Consider the following 19,073-nt stretch of genomic DNA (forward strand, 5'->3'; position numbering starts at 1 on the left):
TTAAAACATATTTGTTAATGCATGTCTTATTTAAGTATTAATGGTGCAATCTTAATTATTAGAAAATATTTTACTGGCAAATAGAAAAGAATTTTAATTACTTGATAAATTGTTGTTATAAACAGAATATTAGAAATTAATAATCTATACTAATATTATAAAGAGGTAATGTTTGTATGTATGTATGTAAGTTTCTTTGCAGCAGGTAATCTCCGAAACTACTCATCTGATTTCAAAAANTCTCTCTCTCTCTCTCTCTCTATTTGTAGGATCTGCTACAAAAGAATTCAATCCTGTTGTGGGCAGATTTTGGATATGTTTATCTATACTAATATTATAAAGAGGTAATGTTTGTATGTATGTATGTAAGTTTCTTTGCAGCAGGTAATCTCCGAAACTACTCATCTGATTTCAAAAATTCTTTCACCAATATTTAGAATGGAACCTTAGGGTGGACATAGGCTGTATATTATTCCAATAAACATTCATATAAATTAAAAAATATAATCTAGGTTAAGGCTTTTATGTCCAACAGATGGTGCTACAAGTACGACGCCCTAAGTTCGCTTTTCTGTGAGGCATTATGCTTTTCTGTGAAAATGAACTAAAGCAGATCATCTTCTATCTATCTATATAAATAAAAATGTAATGTTCGTTTCTTCCTACCGATTTCTTTGACATTTTGATACAATGCTGCATTCGAATACGCATGTGTTTTTATATAATATACGTGTCGAAATTCCCCCCACTGAAGGGAGATGGTTAGGATTAAGGCTTACCGTAAAGAACTCTGCTTCTATTTATACTATTTTAGATGAGGTTTTTTTGCGTTTTTGATTGCGTTTTAATAGGGTATGTCAACAGAATGTACACTAAGAAGGGATTTTTCGATATTCCCCCACGGGGGAGAGGGACAGAATTAAGGCTTACTGTGAAAAACTTGGCTTCTATTATATTATTTTAGATGCAGGTTTTTGCGTTTTTGATTGCGTCTTAATAGGGTACGTCAAGAGAATGTACACTAAGAAGAAATTTTTCGAAAAATTTCCCCCCCACGGGGAAGTGTTATACATTTATAATAGATACATTTTGAGCCACAACAACGCGTGGCGAGGTCTGCTAGTATATAATAAATTCATACATAGTCACCTCAAGATTATATTTTTTATCATCATCTAATCTTTGCTTAATTATTGTATAACATTTTATCAGGAATCATTTTAAATATTCATTGTAAGCTGGCATCTATTGCTTTTGTGACATGCCTGTGAATAGAATAAATTAATCTGCTGTAATTGTAAACATTTATAATGTTAAAATTTACTGTAAAGAAAAACAAAAATACCTAAATATTTTTTTTTTACAGTTATGCAACTGTTTACACAATGTTTCCAGTCTTTTCATTAGTATTAGATAAAGATGTTTCTCCTCAGATAGCAATCATGTATCCGGAATTGTACAAAGAGTTGACCAAGGTAATTATTTTATCAATATTCATAGTAAGATAAGAGTAATAAAAGAATTTTTTTTAGCTGATATAAAGCTACAAATGTTTAACCATTTTTATTAACTTTATAAATTTCTCATGTTATAATCTTACAAACTATAAAAGCATAACTATATGTGAATCAATTAAAATTCATATTTTTATGATATTCTGTATCAAATGAAGGGTTAATTTCAAACTGTTAAGATACCTTGTTAAACTTTCTCTAACAAGAAACTGATTTTAATATTGGAGGTTCATTGTTATTATCCTATTACAATTTAATATTTAGAGGCTAATGATAATATTTAGAGACTAATGATAATATTATATATTAACCTTGAATTATTAACTCAGCAATTGAAGCAGTTGTTTGTCACCTTTGTATTCTCTCTCTCTATCTCTCTATCTCGCTCAAAAAAAAAAAAAAAATCAATATTGTGGCTTTGATTTTTCAGTATAGAATCAAATTATATTCATGTATTTTTATTGTCATCTTTATAAGTATATAGAATTTGAATCTGTTAGACATGGGCATCTATAGAAAATTTTCCAGAGGGATGCAAAGTTTGGAGACATATTAAATAAATTTATTGATGTGAAAAATATCCCAAAATAAATACAAGTACGTTATGGAATCAATACAAATATAATAGACAAAGCATCCCACAGTTGAGATTGTAAGGTTACATATCACTCAATCACTTTTATAATTTGTGGAATTTTTTTACTTGATCCTGAGAAGGACCCATTTGTCTCGACTATGGATGCCCATGCTGCTAGATACAAATAAGTAACATTTATTTCAATTGATTTGTTTTTAATTCTTAATTTCTTTTCAAGGGTCGTTCATTATCCTTCAAAACATTCTTCATCTGGGTGTTAATCAGTATTTATCAAGGTGCTATAATCATGTATGGTGCTTTGCTATTATTTGAAGATGAATTTATCCACATCGTCAGCATTAGTTTTACCTCACTCATCCTGACCGAATTGTTAATGGTTGCTCTCACCATCAGAATGTGGCACTGGTTAATGATTGTGGCAGAATTTTTCAGTCTTTCGATATACATTCTTTCACTTGTACTGTTGCCGGAATTTTTTGGTAAGTTTTTACAGCTTTTTAAATAATTATTACCAAAATAAGATCAGTCCAAAAGTTACAGAAAATGTTTTAATTTTCAGATACACAATTTATTCAGACTTGGACGTTTTTATGGAAAGTGATGGTTATAACACTAGTTAGTTGTTTGCCATTATATATATTAAAATACCTGCACAGGAAAGTAGCACCACCCAGCTATTCTAAACTAACATAAAATGGGTGATGTACAAATAAGTCACCAAAAATGCTAATATTTATCTATACAAGTAAAAATGTTACTTTTTCGGTTAATTCAATTTTAGTTTTAAAAAACAGTCTTAACAGCAAGTTTCTGAACAAATATTCTCATTATTCATCACAAAAATTATCATTTTTTTAAAAGTAATTTTCTATGCAGGAAGTTATTGTAATTGGTATTTAATAAGGGGTAGATATCATTTTATTTGAATATGTTTTCCAGGGAGATGGCTTGAAAATAATGCAGGGAAAAGTTAATGTCTTTTTATAAAAAAAGGAAAAATATATTGTCTTAAATGTGAATTTATGCAAGTATGAAAAGAATATATTTAATATATTTTGTTGAACATAATCTAGATTGAATTTTATTAATAGTTAATCCATAAAATAAATGATTTTTATGGATAATATATCATATTCTCATAAATATATAGTACAAAATGCAGAGATTGTCGTATACATCTGCAGTGACAATAAATTCATTAAAACCCCCACATTTTGCAAAAAAATTTTTATGATTTTCACACTACCAAAGGCAGGACACCTTCTAAAATAAGCCATAAACTTTTAACTTCTGCTTTATTTTGTGCAATAATTACCGAGACCAAAACTATTTTATGTGACAGACTAATTCCGATAAATGTATCTATTACATATATTCTGTAATTGTTTTCGATGATTATATTATTAAATCTACTTTTTTCTTCTTTAATGGAGTTCCTAAAAATGCTTATTTTAATATCTGAGCACTTTTGAACTTTCCAGTTCATTATCACAGATAAAATTAAAGGAACTACATGTACTCCCCTACATACACTTATGATGAAAAGTCCATTTGTACACAGAATACATTATGCTACTACTACTTAGTATTAGGTAAAAAAAAAACTGCATTTGAAACACCTAATACACTTAGAGCAACATTTCTTGCATTTATTACCATGGAAACTAAACTTGACATTATAAAACTATCTCCACTGCTAGATTTACAATTAGTACTTCAAAAATATGTCCAAAAGTTTATAAAATTTGCAAACAATAGTGAAAAAAAAAATGCTGTTCTTCAATGCACCTCAACAGCAGCAAAGAAACATAAGAACTTGTGCAGAAACAAAAAATGGTTTTATGCAAAAGAAATAACTCCACATTAATTATTTATTACTGGTCAGTCTCTGACCAGTAATATCACTTCAGAATCTGCACAAAAATTCAATTTTAGACATATGGTCAAATTGTTCATAAGTAGGGGACATCCCATATAAAATCTGCAAATATTGGATAGACACAAAAGTATTTGGATATTAAAATAAAACATTCCAAGGAACTTCAATAAAGCAGAAAAAGTTGGAATTTAACATATATTATGATACGGAAAGACCTTGTAGCAACACAGAACAGGTAGAAGTTAACTCAAAATTTACATTTTGGATTAACTATTGATAAATTGGCACGATAGGAATGTATCAGAAATATTTTAGAGAGTTTTTCTCTAGCCGAGACCATCCCTTCTGGACAGCAAAATTTCTGTCTTATCGCAAATTTTATATATACATAAAATTCTCCTTTAATAGACTTTTCCTAATTCTGTGATAACATTGCCTTATTAACAATAGGAAATTTTTAAATCATGTACAGTGATCGTGCTTAATAATTAATAATTTTTCATAAATATTTTTAACAAAATGAAAAAAAAAATTATTTATAAAGTTTTCATCTTTTCCAGTTTGTTGTAAATTGTGAAATTTAAATAAAAATTTGTTCTTTAATAATAATAACATCCTTGTCCAGTTATATTTAGAGTTTGAATCATAGATTTAAATTAAAGTAGTGTATGTATCCATCACAATTTATTAGAATATAGTGTTTAATGCACTTGTATAGTTATGGATTAGTTATTTATTTATTTAAAATTTTTACAATTAAAATAATATTTTATGGTGATTATAATTCATTAGTAATGTTTTCACAAATTCTTAGAATGTTTCTTTAATAAATAATTGAGATTTAAAGTAGTATGAATATTTGAGCATGTTTTAATATTTTAGAAGTATGTTCAAATAGTAAATTAAACAATTGGTACTGAACCATATTCTTATTTAGCAACAGATGAACAAAATAAATGCAAAATTGGCATATCAGCTAATTTAACATTTGTTTGCACAACAGTAAATAAATCAATTATATTTTACAAAATTCTTTACCTCTGCTTAAGTGTTGCTAAACAGTTGTGTGTGAATTAACGTAGGAGATTTTTAATGTTTTCGTTAAAAGCACAAAGTCTATATTGGATAAAACCAAAATTTTTAAGTTCTAAAAATGCTATAAATACAGGGTGCTTATAAAATCTCTCCACATATTTGTGAAAAGCACAAGTGTTACTAAACTTTTGACCAAGGGTGTCAATGTCAGTTCTGAAATAATTTATTTCTTTAAAATTCTTGGATTTATTTTCCTTCACACAAAGCTTAGTAAATATCGTTGTTGCACTTATTAATTTAGCAACAGATGAATGAATCTAATATAGGTTCTGTTTAACTTTTGGTCACCTGTAATAACTTTTAATGAATTAAAAGAATTTTAGCAAAATATGACCTACTTGAACCTATAACCGGTGTGTACAGAGTTTAATCTTCCAAAACAAACGTTTTCTTAACCCCTTCTGGGTTCTTCTTCAGGTAAATCAGCTGGATTGAACACAAATACGAAAAATTTGAACAAATCCAAACGCTGTTAAGTTTGAATTCAAAGAAAGGGTTAAGAAAATGTTCGTTTTGGAAGATTAAACTCTGTATACTCCAGTTATAGGTTCAAGTAGGTCATATTTTGCTATATACAACCTGGTGTGCAGTTGCTGTTTTATATTGAATTGCAATGCACTTTACCTACTGCATTCATTTTTAAAAATGACTAGAGAAATTAATTTTATTAAGTTATGGGATTTCATATTTAATTTTGTCAAATATATTGCAGAAGTAATAATGAAAATAATTCATTATTAATGTCTTGCTGCTGACTTATTTTGCTTTTGAGGATTACTGCACACTGAGAGTTATCCCATAAAAAAAGAACTATTAGAACCAGGTTGAAAAAGTAAAACTCAGCAAAAACATCTAAATAAAGGAAACTTTGAAAGTTGTGGCATAAGAATACTGGAAGCGGTTTTGACAGTAAGACTCAATCAGTGAACAAAGCGTACATTACACAGACTTACAACTACAGCAAGTTTTGGATGAAGCAATACCACTGTGATAACAACAGGGTATCCAACAATTTTTAATTTCCCCGAGATTTCCAGGTTTTCCAGGATAAAACTTGCATTTTCCCTCACTGACTGAAAACAACTCATGGCAGAAATTAAAAATTATTCAGTTTATTTGATGTTATCAAATGAAACTCTCAGTTGTAAGGCTGTTCAATTCATGTATTGTTGTTTCAAAATGTGAAGAAAATTGTTATGTAGAACCTATATGTGCTATACAATTTTATTAAAATAAGGAAATTCAAATTGACACTGTCAACCTTATAATGTAAAACCAATACAGTAGAGCATCGATTATCCGACCCCCGATTAACCGTCACATCGGTTAACCAACTGTTCTAGTCGGCAGATTTCAAATGTCCACTAGTAATGTGGCACTACAATATTTGGCTATGTCTTGGCTACTTTGATATTATTTTTGTTAAATTTTTGCATGTTTTAGCTGGCAACACTGGCTTGACCATGAAAGGGAGGCCAGTATTTAAACGATACCTAATTTTCTAATTATGATTGGTTGTTTGTTTTGTGAGCAATAAAATAATTTAAAAATAATTTTTAACGATACAATAGCAACATTATTTTAAAAAAAATTTGTTAGGCTTAACATCAATGAAAATTCAACGTGAAGTAGGTTAATAGCGATATACTAATATACAGTACTAATAATGTATTTTTTTCATTCTTTTCGGTTATCCGATTTTTTTCAGTTATCTGACCAACCCGAGTCCCCAATTGAGTTGGATAATCGATGCTCTACTGTATTTGTTTTCCAAATTATTCCAGCGAGTGAATATCACAAAATAAACAAAATACAGTAAGATCCTGTTTAACACTGCCTCGCTTAACGCTGATTCGATATAACACAGTCTGCGTGAAGCCTAAAAAAAGCTCAAAATTTATGCTGATTTAAATTATCGCGGCATTTCATTCATTCGTATATAATACAATTATTTGTGAACACAAATCAATCAGCAAAAGGTGGCAAAAAGGTGTACTTTCTTTAAATCTATGTTTTTTTGGTGCAATTTTGAAAGGATATAACATTTTGGATGCCATAGGAAATATTGACTTTGTTTGGCAAGAATTAACTTATAAATGCACAAACGAAGTGTGGAAGAAGTTATGGCTGAAGCTATTCAAGAATTCTTGACGAGAAGAGCCTATCATTGTATCGTTAGGTTGACCAAACTCAACCTAATCAGGATTAGGCAATGTAGACGAACAGGATATTGAGGAGTTACTGCAGGTTTCTGGCAAGAGCCTTACCAATGACGACCTTCAAGAACTGGCAGAACATGGAATTCATGTAAAACTGGAAAACAAAGAACCCAAAAAATTTCTCTACAGATTTCCTTAGTAAAAGTTTGGTAAGATAACCAAAATTGTTGATCAAATTGTAGCGAATGACCCAGATTTTGAAAGGAGTGCAAAAGCAAAACGAGGCATTTTGGATGCAATCTTCTGCTACCAACATTTGCTTAAGGAAAGAAAAAAAAGCAACAAATGAAACTACACAACAACTTTATTGTAAAAGAACAAGAATTTTAGAAAAATCAGGACCTTCCACACAAAAAATGAACTTTACATTTCTGTGTGCATATGTTTGTGTTATTTAACATATTTTTATATTAATTTGCATAATAATATAACTTAAAATTAGTTTATTTTTTATCACGTGTTCCCCTATCCCTATTTACTCTATGTTAAAATGACCTCGTTTAATGCTGTTTCGCTTAGCGCTTTGTTGTCTAGGAATGTATCCCCCACATTAATTAAGCGGGGTCTTACTGTAATCATACTCTCTATCATTAATGAGCAATTGCAAGAACTGCAAAGAAAGTTAGTGTTCTATAATTAATAAAGAGTATGATGATGATCATCATCTTTTTCTTTAGCATTGTCTTTATCATTTCTGCAGCCATCACCTCACTCTACTCTTTTTCTTGCCCTATTTCTTCCCATTTAGGAACTACCATAGCTTCTTTGCATCTCTGGGCTGCATTTTGAGTTGCACAGATCAACTGTTTTGGTTTATCCAATTTCCTCAATCCACTAGCCAACATGACTATATCATGTACTTTTCCGTAAGCTACAAACGTCTCTTCTTTTTGGCTTTTCATTGGGATTCTTTGTTGATGGAAAATACATGTTCCATATGAGCATTAACATGAGACGTTATTAAAATCATTATCACAGATATTTCAAATTCTTTTACTTCACCATATTGATGTGGCAGACTAAGCCAGAAAGAATCAAACCTATCATGCCGTCTGGAGTAGTGTTTTTATCTCCAGGAATTAGTGGTACAGTTAATGTCTTTGTATTGCTAGGCAATTTTATCAGTCATAGAACCATTTATCCAGTTGTTGACTGCAAGAGTTTCTGTAACATAATATCTAGCAGTTTTTTATGCTTTCTCTCTACTTCTTTCATAAGCTGGGTTTAGACATGTTGGTCCCTTGGTCAATTTGTATTTCAGTGACAACTTTTCCATCAATTTGATTGTGCAAAACTGCTTACAAGTTGTAAACTGTCTTTTTGAAATTCTATCTCTCTGTCAGTTATTCTTCTTTCTTCTTCTAACTTTTCTAATTGCATCTTTGGTGGTATATATGTTAGGCTCAAAGACAAAAATCGCTCATTGAGTGAAAAAAATGACCACAACATGTTGTGGTCGTTTCAAAATGGCCACAAAGCAAAATTTACGTTGTGGCTGTTTGTAAAAATGGCCACAAAGCAAAATTTGCATCATGGCTTTCATGATATTTGACCACTATGCGTTGTGGTGATTAAGAAAAGCCATAATGTGTTCTGAACATTAGCTGATGCAACCATGATACAAAGGATAGGTTGTAACTTGTCAACGAGCACATTGCAAACACTTGTGGAGTTTGTATTGTGTTCATTCTTAACCAGTGTTGCCATTTCTAGGGTAATTACCCTTTTCTGAGTAATTTCCATTTCATAGTAATGTTTCGGGTAGTCTTATATTTAGGGTAAATCTAGGGTAAAACTACCCTGTGTTCTGATGCTATTACTCATCACTCCACAAGTTTTGTTGGAAAAAGTTTTAGCCTAAAACCATTCTGTTTTTCCCTATAACTAGAGGGTTTTAGGATAGGACAACAGAAGCTAAAAAAGTAATGCAGATCGATGCTAGGTACATGGGTGTACACTGTACAGTGATACTTTGGTTTTTGTCAATAGTCCGTCTGAAAACAATTGGTGAAATCTGAAACCAACGATAACTGAAGTCAATGAAAACCGAGGTATTACTGTATATTACACCCGAGTAGGATTTCGCTTTTCTCAACCTTCATGCCATTGAGCCATTGGCACTCTCCACATCAGATGTAAATTAATACCTCTGATAAAGCCTGAAAATTCTAAGACATTTTAGTTATTAAAATTTTCAAAAACTGTAAGAATTGTTCTGATTATTATTTCACAATAATAGTACAGGGATCTGCGTCATAGAATCGTTTGTCTTATTCGAGCTTGAGCTCGAGCTCAGAAAGTTTTCTCAATTTAGGGTCATTTTCTGCATTTTGAAATTGGTTCGATTGTTTTAGTTCGGGTGCCTAATGTTGATAGGGGACGTGCAGCTCCCAGAAATGTTTTAGCTGTTGTTATGGGCATTAATCCATCAGGTCTCTATTAGTTAGGAAACAAGGAAAGTCTTCTTGATCGACTTTATGCTCGTAATGAATTTACAATTTCTACAGTAACTTTATTAGCATTTCACTCAGCATCCATATTAACATCTGGAAGTAAGCAAGGGTTTATAATGTGTCACTGTAAAATGATACTGTATTGATAAAAATGCAAATTTTGTTCAAAGAACAAAATGCATGAATAATTAAATGTTGTAAAGTAACCAAGTTAAATTTCTGTATATGGTGAATAATTTTGTTACCTGCGTATATAAGATGATTGAAGATAAATCATAATGAAAAAGTTTTATTTTCTTATCATCACTCATTATTAGTTAACATCCAGAACATGTGGTGGATTTTAACCATAATAAATCCGTCGCACAGTGTTTTTAACTTTAGCAGCTGATTTTTATTTTATCGCATATATCAAGCACCTACAAATATATGTAATTAGACCTTTAGCACTTTTTAGCAAAACAAAAGTGTATTTTTCTCCATATAGTTTATTTCTTTGAAACTTTTTTTAAGTATGAAAATTAAATTTTTAGGAAAACTTGTAGAACTAATGTTGTTCAGCATTAAAAATTGTAAATAAAAATGTTTCAAGCCTATAATCCATATTTTAAAGTTACAAACCACTGTGATCCTATATCATGGTTGCATCAGCTAACATTCAGAATGCATTATGGCTTTTCTTAATCACCACAATCGCATAGTGGTCAAATATCATGAAAGCCATGACTCAAATTTTGCTTCATGGCCGTTTTGAACGACCATGAAGCAAAATTTTGTGGTCATTGTCATTGTCATCATTTTTTTCACTCAATGAGTGATTTCGGTCTTAGCCTACATATAGTAAACCTTGTATATGTTAGGCTCATTATCTAGAGATTCTCTGCTTTGCTGAGATCCACACCAGTAATGGAACTTGCAATTTTTTAATTTACTAACAGCAAGTTACAATCACAGAGGATCAGAACAGACTTTTATTAAGAAATTAGTTTAAAAGTTGTCAAGAAATTAGTACAAAGAATTAATAAATATATGCATACTGTTCAGAAAGACACTGGACAATAAAGATTGAATAAATAAATACATACTAATTGTAAATTAAAAACATATAGCATGTAAACTTAAAACTTGTTAATTTAAATAGATTTCACTATTAAAATCAACAAAATTTTGATAGATGAATAACACTCAAATGAAATAAATTCAATTAACTGTAATTTGAACAGATTTCACTACCGTTAAGAGGTTTAATATGCTATAATACTGAAAATGATACTAATGTCTCTTAACACATTTTGCTTCCAAGCTCCTCATTTATACTTTGAATCTAATGTGCACTCCATTTCTTGGTGCACATTAAAATAGTTTCTTTTGGAATGATGCCAATACCATATTTATTCTGTCACTATTTCTGCAAAATGTCACTAAAATGAAAAAGTGACCAGTTCCAACCCTGAAAGTATTGCTGAAGTGTAGACAGATGCCACATACTACTCAGTAAGAGCTTTGAAATGGTGTTGTGGTCAGACTTCCTCTACAACTTCATTTTCGCTAGCTAGGGTTGTCAACTGCTTTTCGGTGAATCCCACAAGATAATGCTTAAAAATGAGCTAGTTACAATCGAAAAAGCTAGATTTTTTTTATAAAACAATTCAAAGCCATGAAACAAACCAGAAGTCTGTTCACACAGACTTCTGGATTCGTTTCAGTTAAAGAATTAAACAAATTTAACACTATTTGTTTATCTGAGCTCCTCGGTGGTTTTCTTTGTCGACGTTTAACTCTATTTACATTTAAGTTTTCCATTTTTATAATTCGACAATACACAAAGCTTGAATATTTCAAACGTTGAATGGAAAACAAAACCAAAACATTATAATGCTCATGACTGGAAAAAGTTTATTTTTAATGATTCAGAAAGTGCAAATTTTCATTAAAAATAACAATTTAACAAATATGAAGTAGCAATGATTATAAATATAGTTAAGTTACCAGTATTTCATTAATGATTTTATAAATAACGAGAAACTATTTTCTGCAGATGAATGAGATGCAACATGGTTTCTAATTGATGGACATAGGTTTAAACCAATAAACAAAGGGGGTGTGTGTGTGTCTTAGTTTGTTTACAGTAGGTGCCAACTTACGATAAATAGACTACAGGCTACATTAATTAAGAGATTAAAAGTAATCACAAAATGTCATGTGATGGCTGATAGGCTAACATATCATTAGACAATTTTATAAATATTCAATAGTTTCAAATAAAATCTTCAAAAGGACCACGTAAGAGGCGGTCGACTCTCAAATGAGCTATTAAGAGCATGCAGACTCCTAAATTGTTCGGTAGTTCACTGTCACTATTCACACTCGTAAATCCAGGCGAAAAAATGCAGAATATGGGATTGTGCAAGTCCAAAACAATCCAACAAATTTATTCAAAATTTAAAATGTCCATAGGATTCATCTTGGAGACTAAATATTTTAAATTTCATCCAGTTTGGTTCATAGGTCATGGAGATATTAAGAGTCAAATTTGGCATTTTAACATGTGTTACTGAGTCTACAGTACTATATGATGATATCTGAAAAGTTTTTGATGTAGAATTTAGGCTGTTTTTGTAATTTAGATTTAAAAGCCTTTTATTAAGAATATAAATCATAATAATACAAAGAGATATATAAAATATACAAGTGACACAGCGGGAACGTGGGTCCCTGATGAGACATAGAGTGCTATACTGAGTTGTAAGTACATAGGCGTTTGTTGCCTGAAGGGAGAAAAGTTGGTTGTTATTATATTCATTCCAAGAACAGTAATGTGAATTATTTTTTTTAATATACTCCTCAAAAGTGAAATAGTTTTGCAATTTCAATGCCTGTAGCCACCTGCAAATTGTAGGACCAGTAGAGGTGAAAGATATATGCAAATAATTAAGTTTGCATATGCATAGAGCCATGTGGTACCCAGTTTTGGACTATAAAAACCAGCAGCCAGCTCTGGCTGTAAATGCTATTGGCAATGGTTTGCAGCAACTGAACTTTCAAAGCAGCATGGAAAATGCCTCATAGACAACATCTAGCTGACTGTTGCCAGTAAATGGCTGAGGAACGAGGTTGTATCCTGAAGCTGCGCAACCTTGGTTTGTCAATGTGTGCAGTTGCAACACACATTGGGCATGACGTGAATACCATCGGGCAACACGTGACATGATGGACTCAGGAACATCTGCAAACATGCCGAAGTGGATTGCACTGGCACATAACAAAGTGCATAGACTGTGCCATTCCCACACCTCATAGGGTCCAGTTTCCCTTAGCATGCAACATCTGAAGCCGCCCGTTGCCATAAACGAGTGCTTCCATGTCCACCAAAACCCTTTGCAACAGGTTACACAAAGTTGAGCTGCACACATGACAACTGGGGTGACACTAACTGCACGCCTGCATGGTGTTGCCGTCATGGTGACTGGACTGCTAAATGGCATTGGATATTGTTTATGGATGAATTCTGCTTCTGTCTACAGAGGGATAATGGTTGTGGACAGCTTGTAGTGATATCCCAGGAATTGGCAGTAAACCAATGTTGGCTCTTTTGGCCAAGCAGAAAAACGGCTATCATGGTTTTGGAGACGTGTTCAATCAACACAGTCCTGGCAGACATTTCTGGTAGTTTGAAAGCAGAACAGTCATACAAATTGTGTGGCCACTGGTGCAGGCCTCACCTGACATAGTGTTTTGGCAAAAAAATGCCCAACCACGAACTCTCACCCGCTGGAACGAAATTCACATCCCTCCCCAGCCAGCAGCCTCACCAGATTTCTCTCTTGATGAACATCCACAGGATCTCATCCAATGCAAGGTGCATCGCAGTGGATGCAGCTCGGTAAGGGATACCTCAAGCAACCATTAATCGCTTCATCGATAGTATGCCTCACTATATTCCATATTCAGGTATCTGTTGCATATTTTTTTTAATATCATTTGCTTATGTCTCTCACCTCTACCAGATCTGCTATGTGCATTCCTTTGTGGTGTTGCAATCTCATTTTTGAGGAGTGTATGTTTTTTATTCATATCACTTGAGCAGAAAGCCACAAGTAATATCAGTTACTTGCTTTCAGATGATATTTAATATATGTAAATATTAGAGATGGAAGAATATCACTTTATCTAAATACAAATATCAAATTCAAATACCTTATATTAAATTTATTTCAACTAAAATTATTTATTTTTTTAAATAAATTTAACAATAAAAAAAAATAATCTGAAGTTTTATTTCTTAAAATTGAGTGAGTCTTTAAAGTAGCTTTTTTATTATAAGGACCTTGAATAAGTTCTCGCTGTTTTCCAACAGATGGCGTTACCAGAACCACATGTGTTTATTTTTAGATGGTGACGCATCTGTAAGGAAGTACAATAAGTGACCTTGAAATTCAGTATACATCATTTCACCGAAGTGTTAAACAACTTATTTTTTCATTGTGTTAAACATGTCTAGTTTCGTGCCAAAAAAAGAGTATTTGCGGGGAATTTTATTGCACTATTTTATTCAAAAAAAAATCTGCAGCAGAAGCACACAGAATTCTTGTTGAGACTTACGGCGACCATGCTCTGTCGGAAACAACATGCAGAGATTGGTTTAGACGCTTCAAAAATAATGATTTTGATGTTGAAGATAAAGAACGATCTGGTGCACCAAAAAAGTTTGAAGACAAGGAATTAGAGGCATTACTTCATGAAGACTCATGTCAGACGCTAGCTGAACTTGCAGAATCATTAGGAGTTGATCACACAACAGTTTCGAAACGTTTAAAAGGATTAGGAATGATTCAAAAGCAAGGACATTGGGTGCCGTACGAGTTGAAGCCGAGAGATGTCGAACGGCGTCTTTTCACATGTGAACAGCTGCTTCAACGGCAGAAAAGGAAAGGTTTTCTGCATCGTATCGTGACAGGTGACGAAAAATGGATACACTACGATAACCCTAAGCGTAGAAAATCGTGGGGTAAGCCCGGTCATGCATCAACATCGTCAGCAAGGCCGAATATCCATGGTTCGAAGCTTCTGCTCTGCATTTGGTGGGATCAGCTAGGTGTAGTTTATTACGAGCTGCTCAAACCAAACGAAACTATCACGGGAGATCGCTATCGACTACAATTGATGCGTTTGAGCCAAGCATTGAAGGAAAAACGGCCGCTATATGAGCAGAGACACGACAAAGTGATTTTGCAACATGACAATGCTCGGCCACATGTTGCACAACCGGTGAAAACGTACTTGGAAACGCTTAAATGGGAAGTCCTACCCCACCCGCCATATTCACCAGACATCGCCCCTTCCGATTATCACTTGTTCCGATCGATGTCACATGGCCTGGCTGAGCAGCACTTTCGTTCTTATGAAGATGCCAAAAAATGGGTTGATTCTTGGATAGCCTCAAAAAACGTGTCGTTTTTCCGACATGGAATTCAAATGCTGCCAGAACGATGGGAGAAAGTAGTGGCTAGTGATGGACAATACTTTCAGTGACGTGTTTATTACGACTTTTTTTAAATAAAGTGTTAATTTTCACAAAAAAACAGTGAGAACTTATTCAAGGTCCTTATACTTTCATCTCAACTATAATACCATTGACACAAAAAGATTAAAACTTATTTGTTTAAACTTTGTTGTCATAAATGCTTTTAAAAACATTTCAAATATGGTTCATCGAACTGTCTGCATTAATAAAGGTAATTACTGTGAATCAAATACTTTAATACAAATCTTGATACATTTCAAATTGACACAGTTAAGAAAGAATGCAGCAGCATCCTGTCTTTAAATATATCTCAGTGGAATTAACAAATTTTAGTGTACTGTGAAGTCGTACTTGCAAAATATATGTCCAAAGATGATGACAACCGAAACAAATTTATGGAAGAATTTTGATTCTTGGATTTTCATGAACTGCTACGCTTAAAGTGGCATTCAGTGCTACTGTGGAAGCAATGGTAACTTATCACACCTTACGTGTTACGCTATCAGAAATGGAAAGTGGGTCTTATTCAACAGGTCGGTATCAAAGACAATTTGGAATAACATTGTGGGAAAAGATCCTTCCTATCCATCTCTGGACAAAACCAGATATGATTGGCTAGCTACCTATGCAAATGCAAATGTGAGAATATTGTGATGGGTCTTTTTGAACTAATATTATGAGAAGCAACACCATATACAGTTGACCCCCTATAACACTGTTGATTATTTTGTTTTATATGAATTCCATGCTGTAAGAGTCACTTAATTTTACAAATATGTGTGCTGGGCTGTCAAAGGCTCATGTATTTGTAAAATCTAAGTGATTCTTACAACATGGAATTCATATAAAACAAAATAATCAACAGTGTTATAGGGGGGTCGACTGTTACAGCTTAGATACCCTGTAATTAACATTTTTAGTTTCATTACTATGGTAATCTTGGGACTACCTGAGGAAACACAATTATTGCTCTTAACTTGACACATTGATATTAAAGAAGAACCTTGAGCTTCTCTGGAATATTCAAGACTGTTACCAGAATAAAATTCAATTGAGGTCGTGGTTCCTTGAAAGAAAGGAAAATATTGTTCCTAATTCTAAAAGGGAAATAATAATGTCACATCAGGAAATCTCTAAACTCTAATACACCTTACCACTTCAAAACAGAACACGAAATTGGGCCAAAAGACAAGATTTGGATCCAATAAACCTCGAATCTTCTGTCTTTTGGTTATGTGTAATGACTGCTTCTTTCGACCCTTGATTATTTGCAGTTCAAGTCAATAGTCACCACTGTTTTGCCTTTCTTGACCTTGTGATCAAGAAAGTGATTTATAGAAAGATCTCCAAGTGATTGATTTCTTATTAAATTCAAACTACCAAGGTACTGATGCAAACATATGCTCAAAGCTTATAATGGAATTGCTACAGAGTAAAATTTCTGTGCATAGTAAGTTTTGAAAGAAAATCAGTTGGTATGAAAGCATGTAGTATAATGAGTATTGGTATGTTGGAAGTTATATATTAATTGGTAATTTGGAAAAAAGTAGCAAGGGCTATTAACAAAACTAAGGCAGTGTTTAATAAAACAAAAAAAGAAACTTTGATATCAAAACTGTGTGCGTGCTAACTGGTAACTACCATTACTACTGGGATATGAATTTAATTCTGAATGGGACTCCTAACCACACTGTCTATCAAGAAGGGATAATAATTTTGGAGGTTGCAATACTTCAGTAAAGTGAATATAAAAGACTTTTTGGAATATAGGAATATTGGAGTGTCCGAGAAAGTTTACTGCATTTGTCTATACTAATACCGTTGATTACGTCAAGGCTAAAGAAATTTGCTTGTACTCTTTCAAAGGTCAACTAATAAAGTTCCAATCAATCTATGCAATGTATTGGTTGGGTATTTTGTCAATATGGCTTGTTGAGCCGAGATGAAATAAGTAATGCTCAGTTATCTTATTGAGTACTTTGGAAGTTTTCTGAAAGCAGTTTTGCCATCAATTTTGGTAAATCAAATTTAATGCTTGTAACATTGAATTGATTGAAATGGTGTGATTGATGTTAAAACCTTATCAAACCCTCAGAGTTCCCAATTGGAACCTCAATTTTGAACTAAATCCACTGCCACAGTTTTATATTGGTGAAATCCAAGAGAGGTTTGTAACAGGTGGCATAGCACAGTGGTTATATGTTATCAATCTTACACTTTTAACTGTGCCAAAATCAACTATTCAACTACCAAGAATGCTCCATTTCATCAAAGAAATTGAGTATTTCCAAAGCTTTATAGAGGGTAGATTGTTTACAGTGCATACCGATCACTGGGCACTAACCTTTTTGAAGTCTCTTAAGAGTCAAAAAGTAGATTGGATCAATAGCAGATATTCCTAAAAATACTGTATTTACTCGCATATGAGGTTTTTATTCGTTTTTTGCTACTTCAAAAATCTAGGTCATCCTATACACAAGCAAAAAATTCTTTGCATTTTTTCAATAATTTTTGTGAACCATGTATTCACATTTTTTACTGGATGCTCACCCTCTGGTATTTAAAAACAAAACTATTTTATCTGGGTTGTTTGAATTGTTCTTGTTTATTGTCAGGAGTAAAGATGAATAGCAATAGGAAAAATCAAAGCTTTTGAATTGAAATTCCAAAATTACACAGGAGCCCAATATAAGGTTTAATCCATTCTCACGTGAAAACAGATGATTATTTGGAAATCAGAGTTCAAAGAAACTCATAAGTGTAATTGACGATGAGTGGATTCAATCCGACTGTTAAGAATTGGCAAAAAAAAAAGAAAAAAAGATTTCCAATTGTCCAGCTTTACATGAACAAATTAAGGAAAAATCTTGTAAAATCAACAACATAAAGTTTAAAATGCCAGTAATTTTTATGGGACAATGTGTACATTTATGTGCATTTGATATTTTATTTGTGATTAAACAAAATAAAAGTAGAATTGTATTAATAAATCTAATTTTCTTTATTTGGATCTTTAAAGTCACACCTCGTCCTATATACAAGTAAATACAGTATATATCTCCTTTCTAGATCTGCAGTTGAATTTGATAACTGTTGTTGATGAACTCTCCTTTTAAGTCTACACAGTAAGAATATTACTATTAGCAAACTAATGCATATAAATTTCAAAAATGGTAAAACAGTATCATGTCATGAAATACTATGGCAGTATATCATGACAACCCATGCAGTGGCAAATTTATAAACTGAAAACTAATTTTATTAAGAGAACACAAAGGAGACAATAAAGAACCATATAGAGTCTTTCCCTATCTGCAAAGAACCAAATTTAAACATTTAAACAAGAGTAATTCTGGCAAAGGCAATGAAAAGTACATCTGGCATTTTACATTACTTTGAGAAATTGCTTGCATTGAAAGATGTTAAGATTGTCACTGCTGTTACCTTGTCTGAATTTTTAAGGTACAAAAGATAAAAGAATCTGATACTGTATTGGCATGCCATACCATCCTGCAAGAAATGATTAATCGAGGGTAAAAAAAAAATTGGGGATTTGAAAGAGTTTTAGTTGTTACTTTGAGTTAGGAGGTTGGAAACAGTGCCTCAAGGCAATGGTAGGACACTAAACTCGCAGCTATAATGCCTACTTGAAGTATTCACCATTATACAAATGAAATGGTAATCTGGTTACTTTTGAAGCCAGTAAAGAATTTAATTTAAATGTACATTACAACCTTCTGAAAAAAAAAAATGAATAGGGGCATCATTATCATCAACAAATGAAAAAAAAT

General features: G+C 32.3%; 1 protein-coding gene across 2 annotated transcripts in view; it reads left to right on the forward strand.

Annotated features, from left to right (window-relative positions):
- The window catches only part of LOC111629446 (probable phospholipid-transporting ATPase IIA), a 139,931-nt gene extending 136,147 nt beyond the window's left edge, over positions 1-3,784 (forward strand). For both annotated transcript variants that reach the window (XM_023373349.1, XM_023373348.1), the window contains exons 24-26: positions 1,367-1,475; positions 2,330-2,591; positions 2,672-3,784. In XM_023373349.1, the coding sequence (XP_023229117.1) occupies positions 1,367-1,475; positions 2,330-2,591; positions 2,672-2,805 (505 nt within the window). In that variant the 3' untranslated portion in view covers positions 2,806-3,784. The remainder of the gene's footprint in view (positions 1-1,366; positions 1,476-2,329; positions 2,592-2,671) is intronic.
- The last annotated feature ends 15,289 nt before the right edge of the window (positions 3,785-19,073 follow it).

The sequence above is a fragment of the Centruroides sculpturatus genome, unplaced genomic scaffold (genome assembly GCF_000671375.1).
Source record: "Centruroides sculpturatus isolate CEXI.00-Female unplaced genomic scaffold, Cexi_2.0 scaffold85, whole genome shotgun sequence".
Classification (NCBI taxonomy): domain Eukaryota; kingdom Metazoa; phylum Arthropoda; class Arachnida; order Scorpiones; family Buthidae; genus Centruroides; species Centruroides sculpturatus.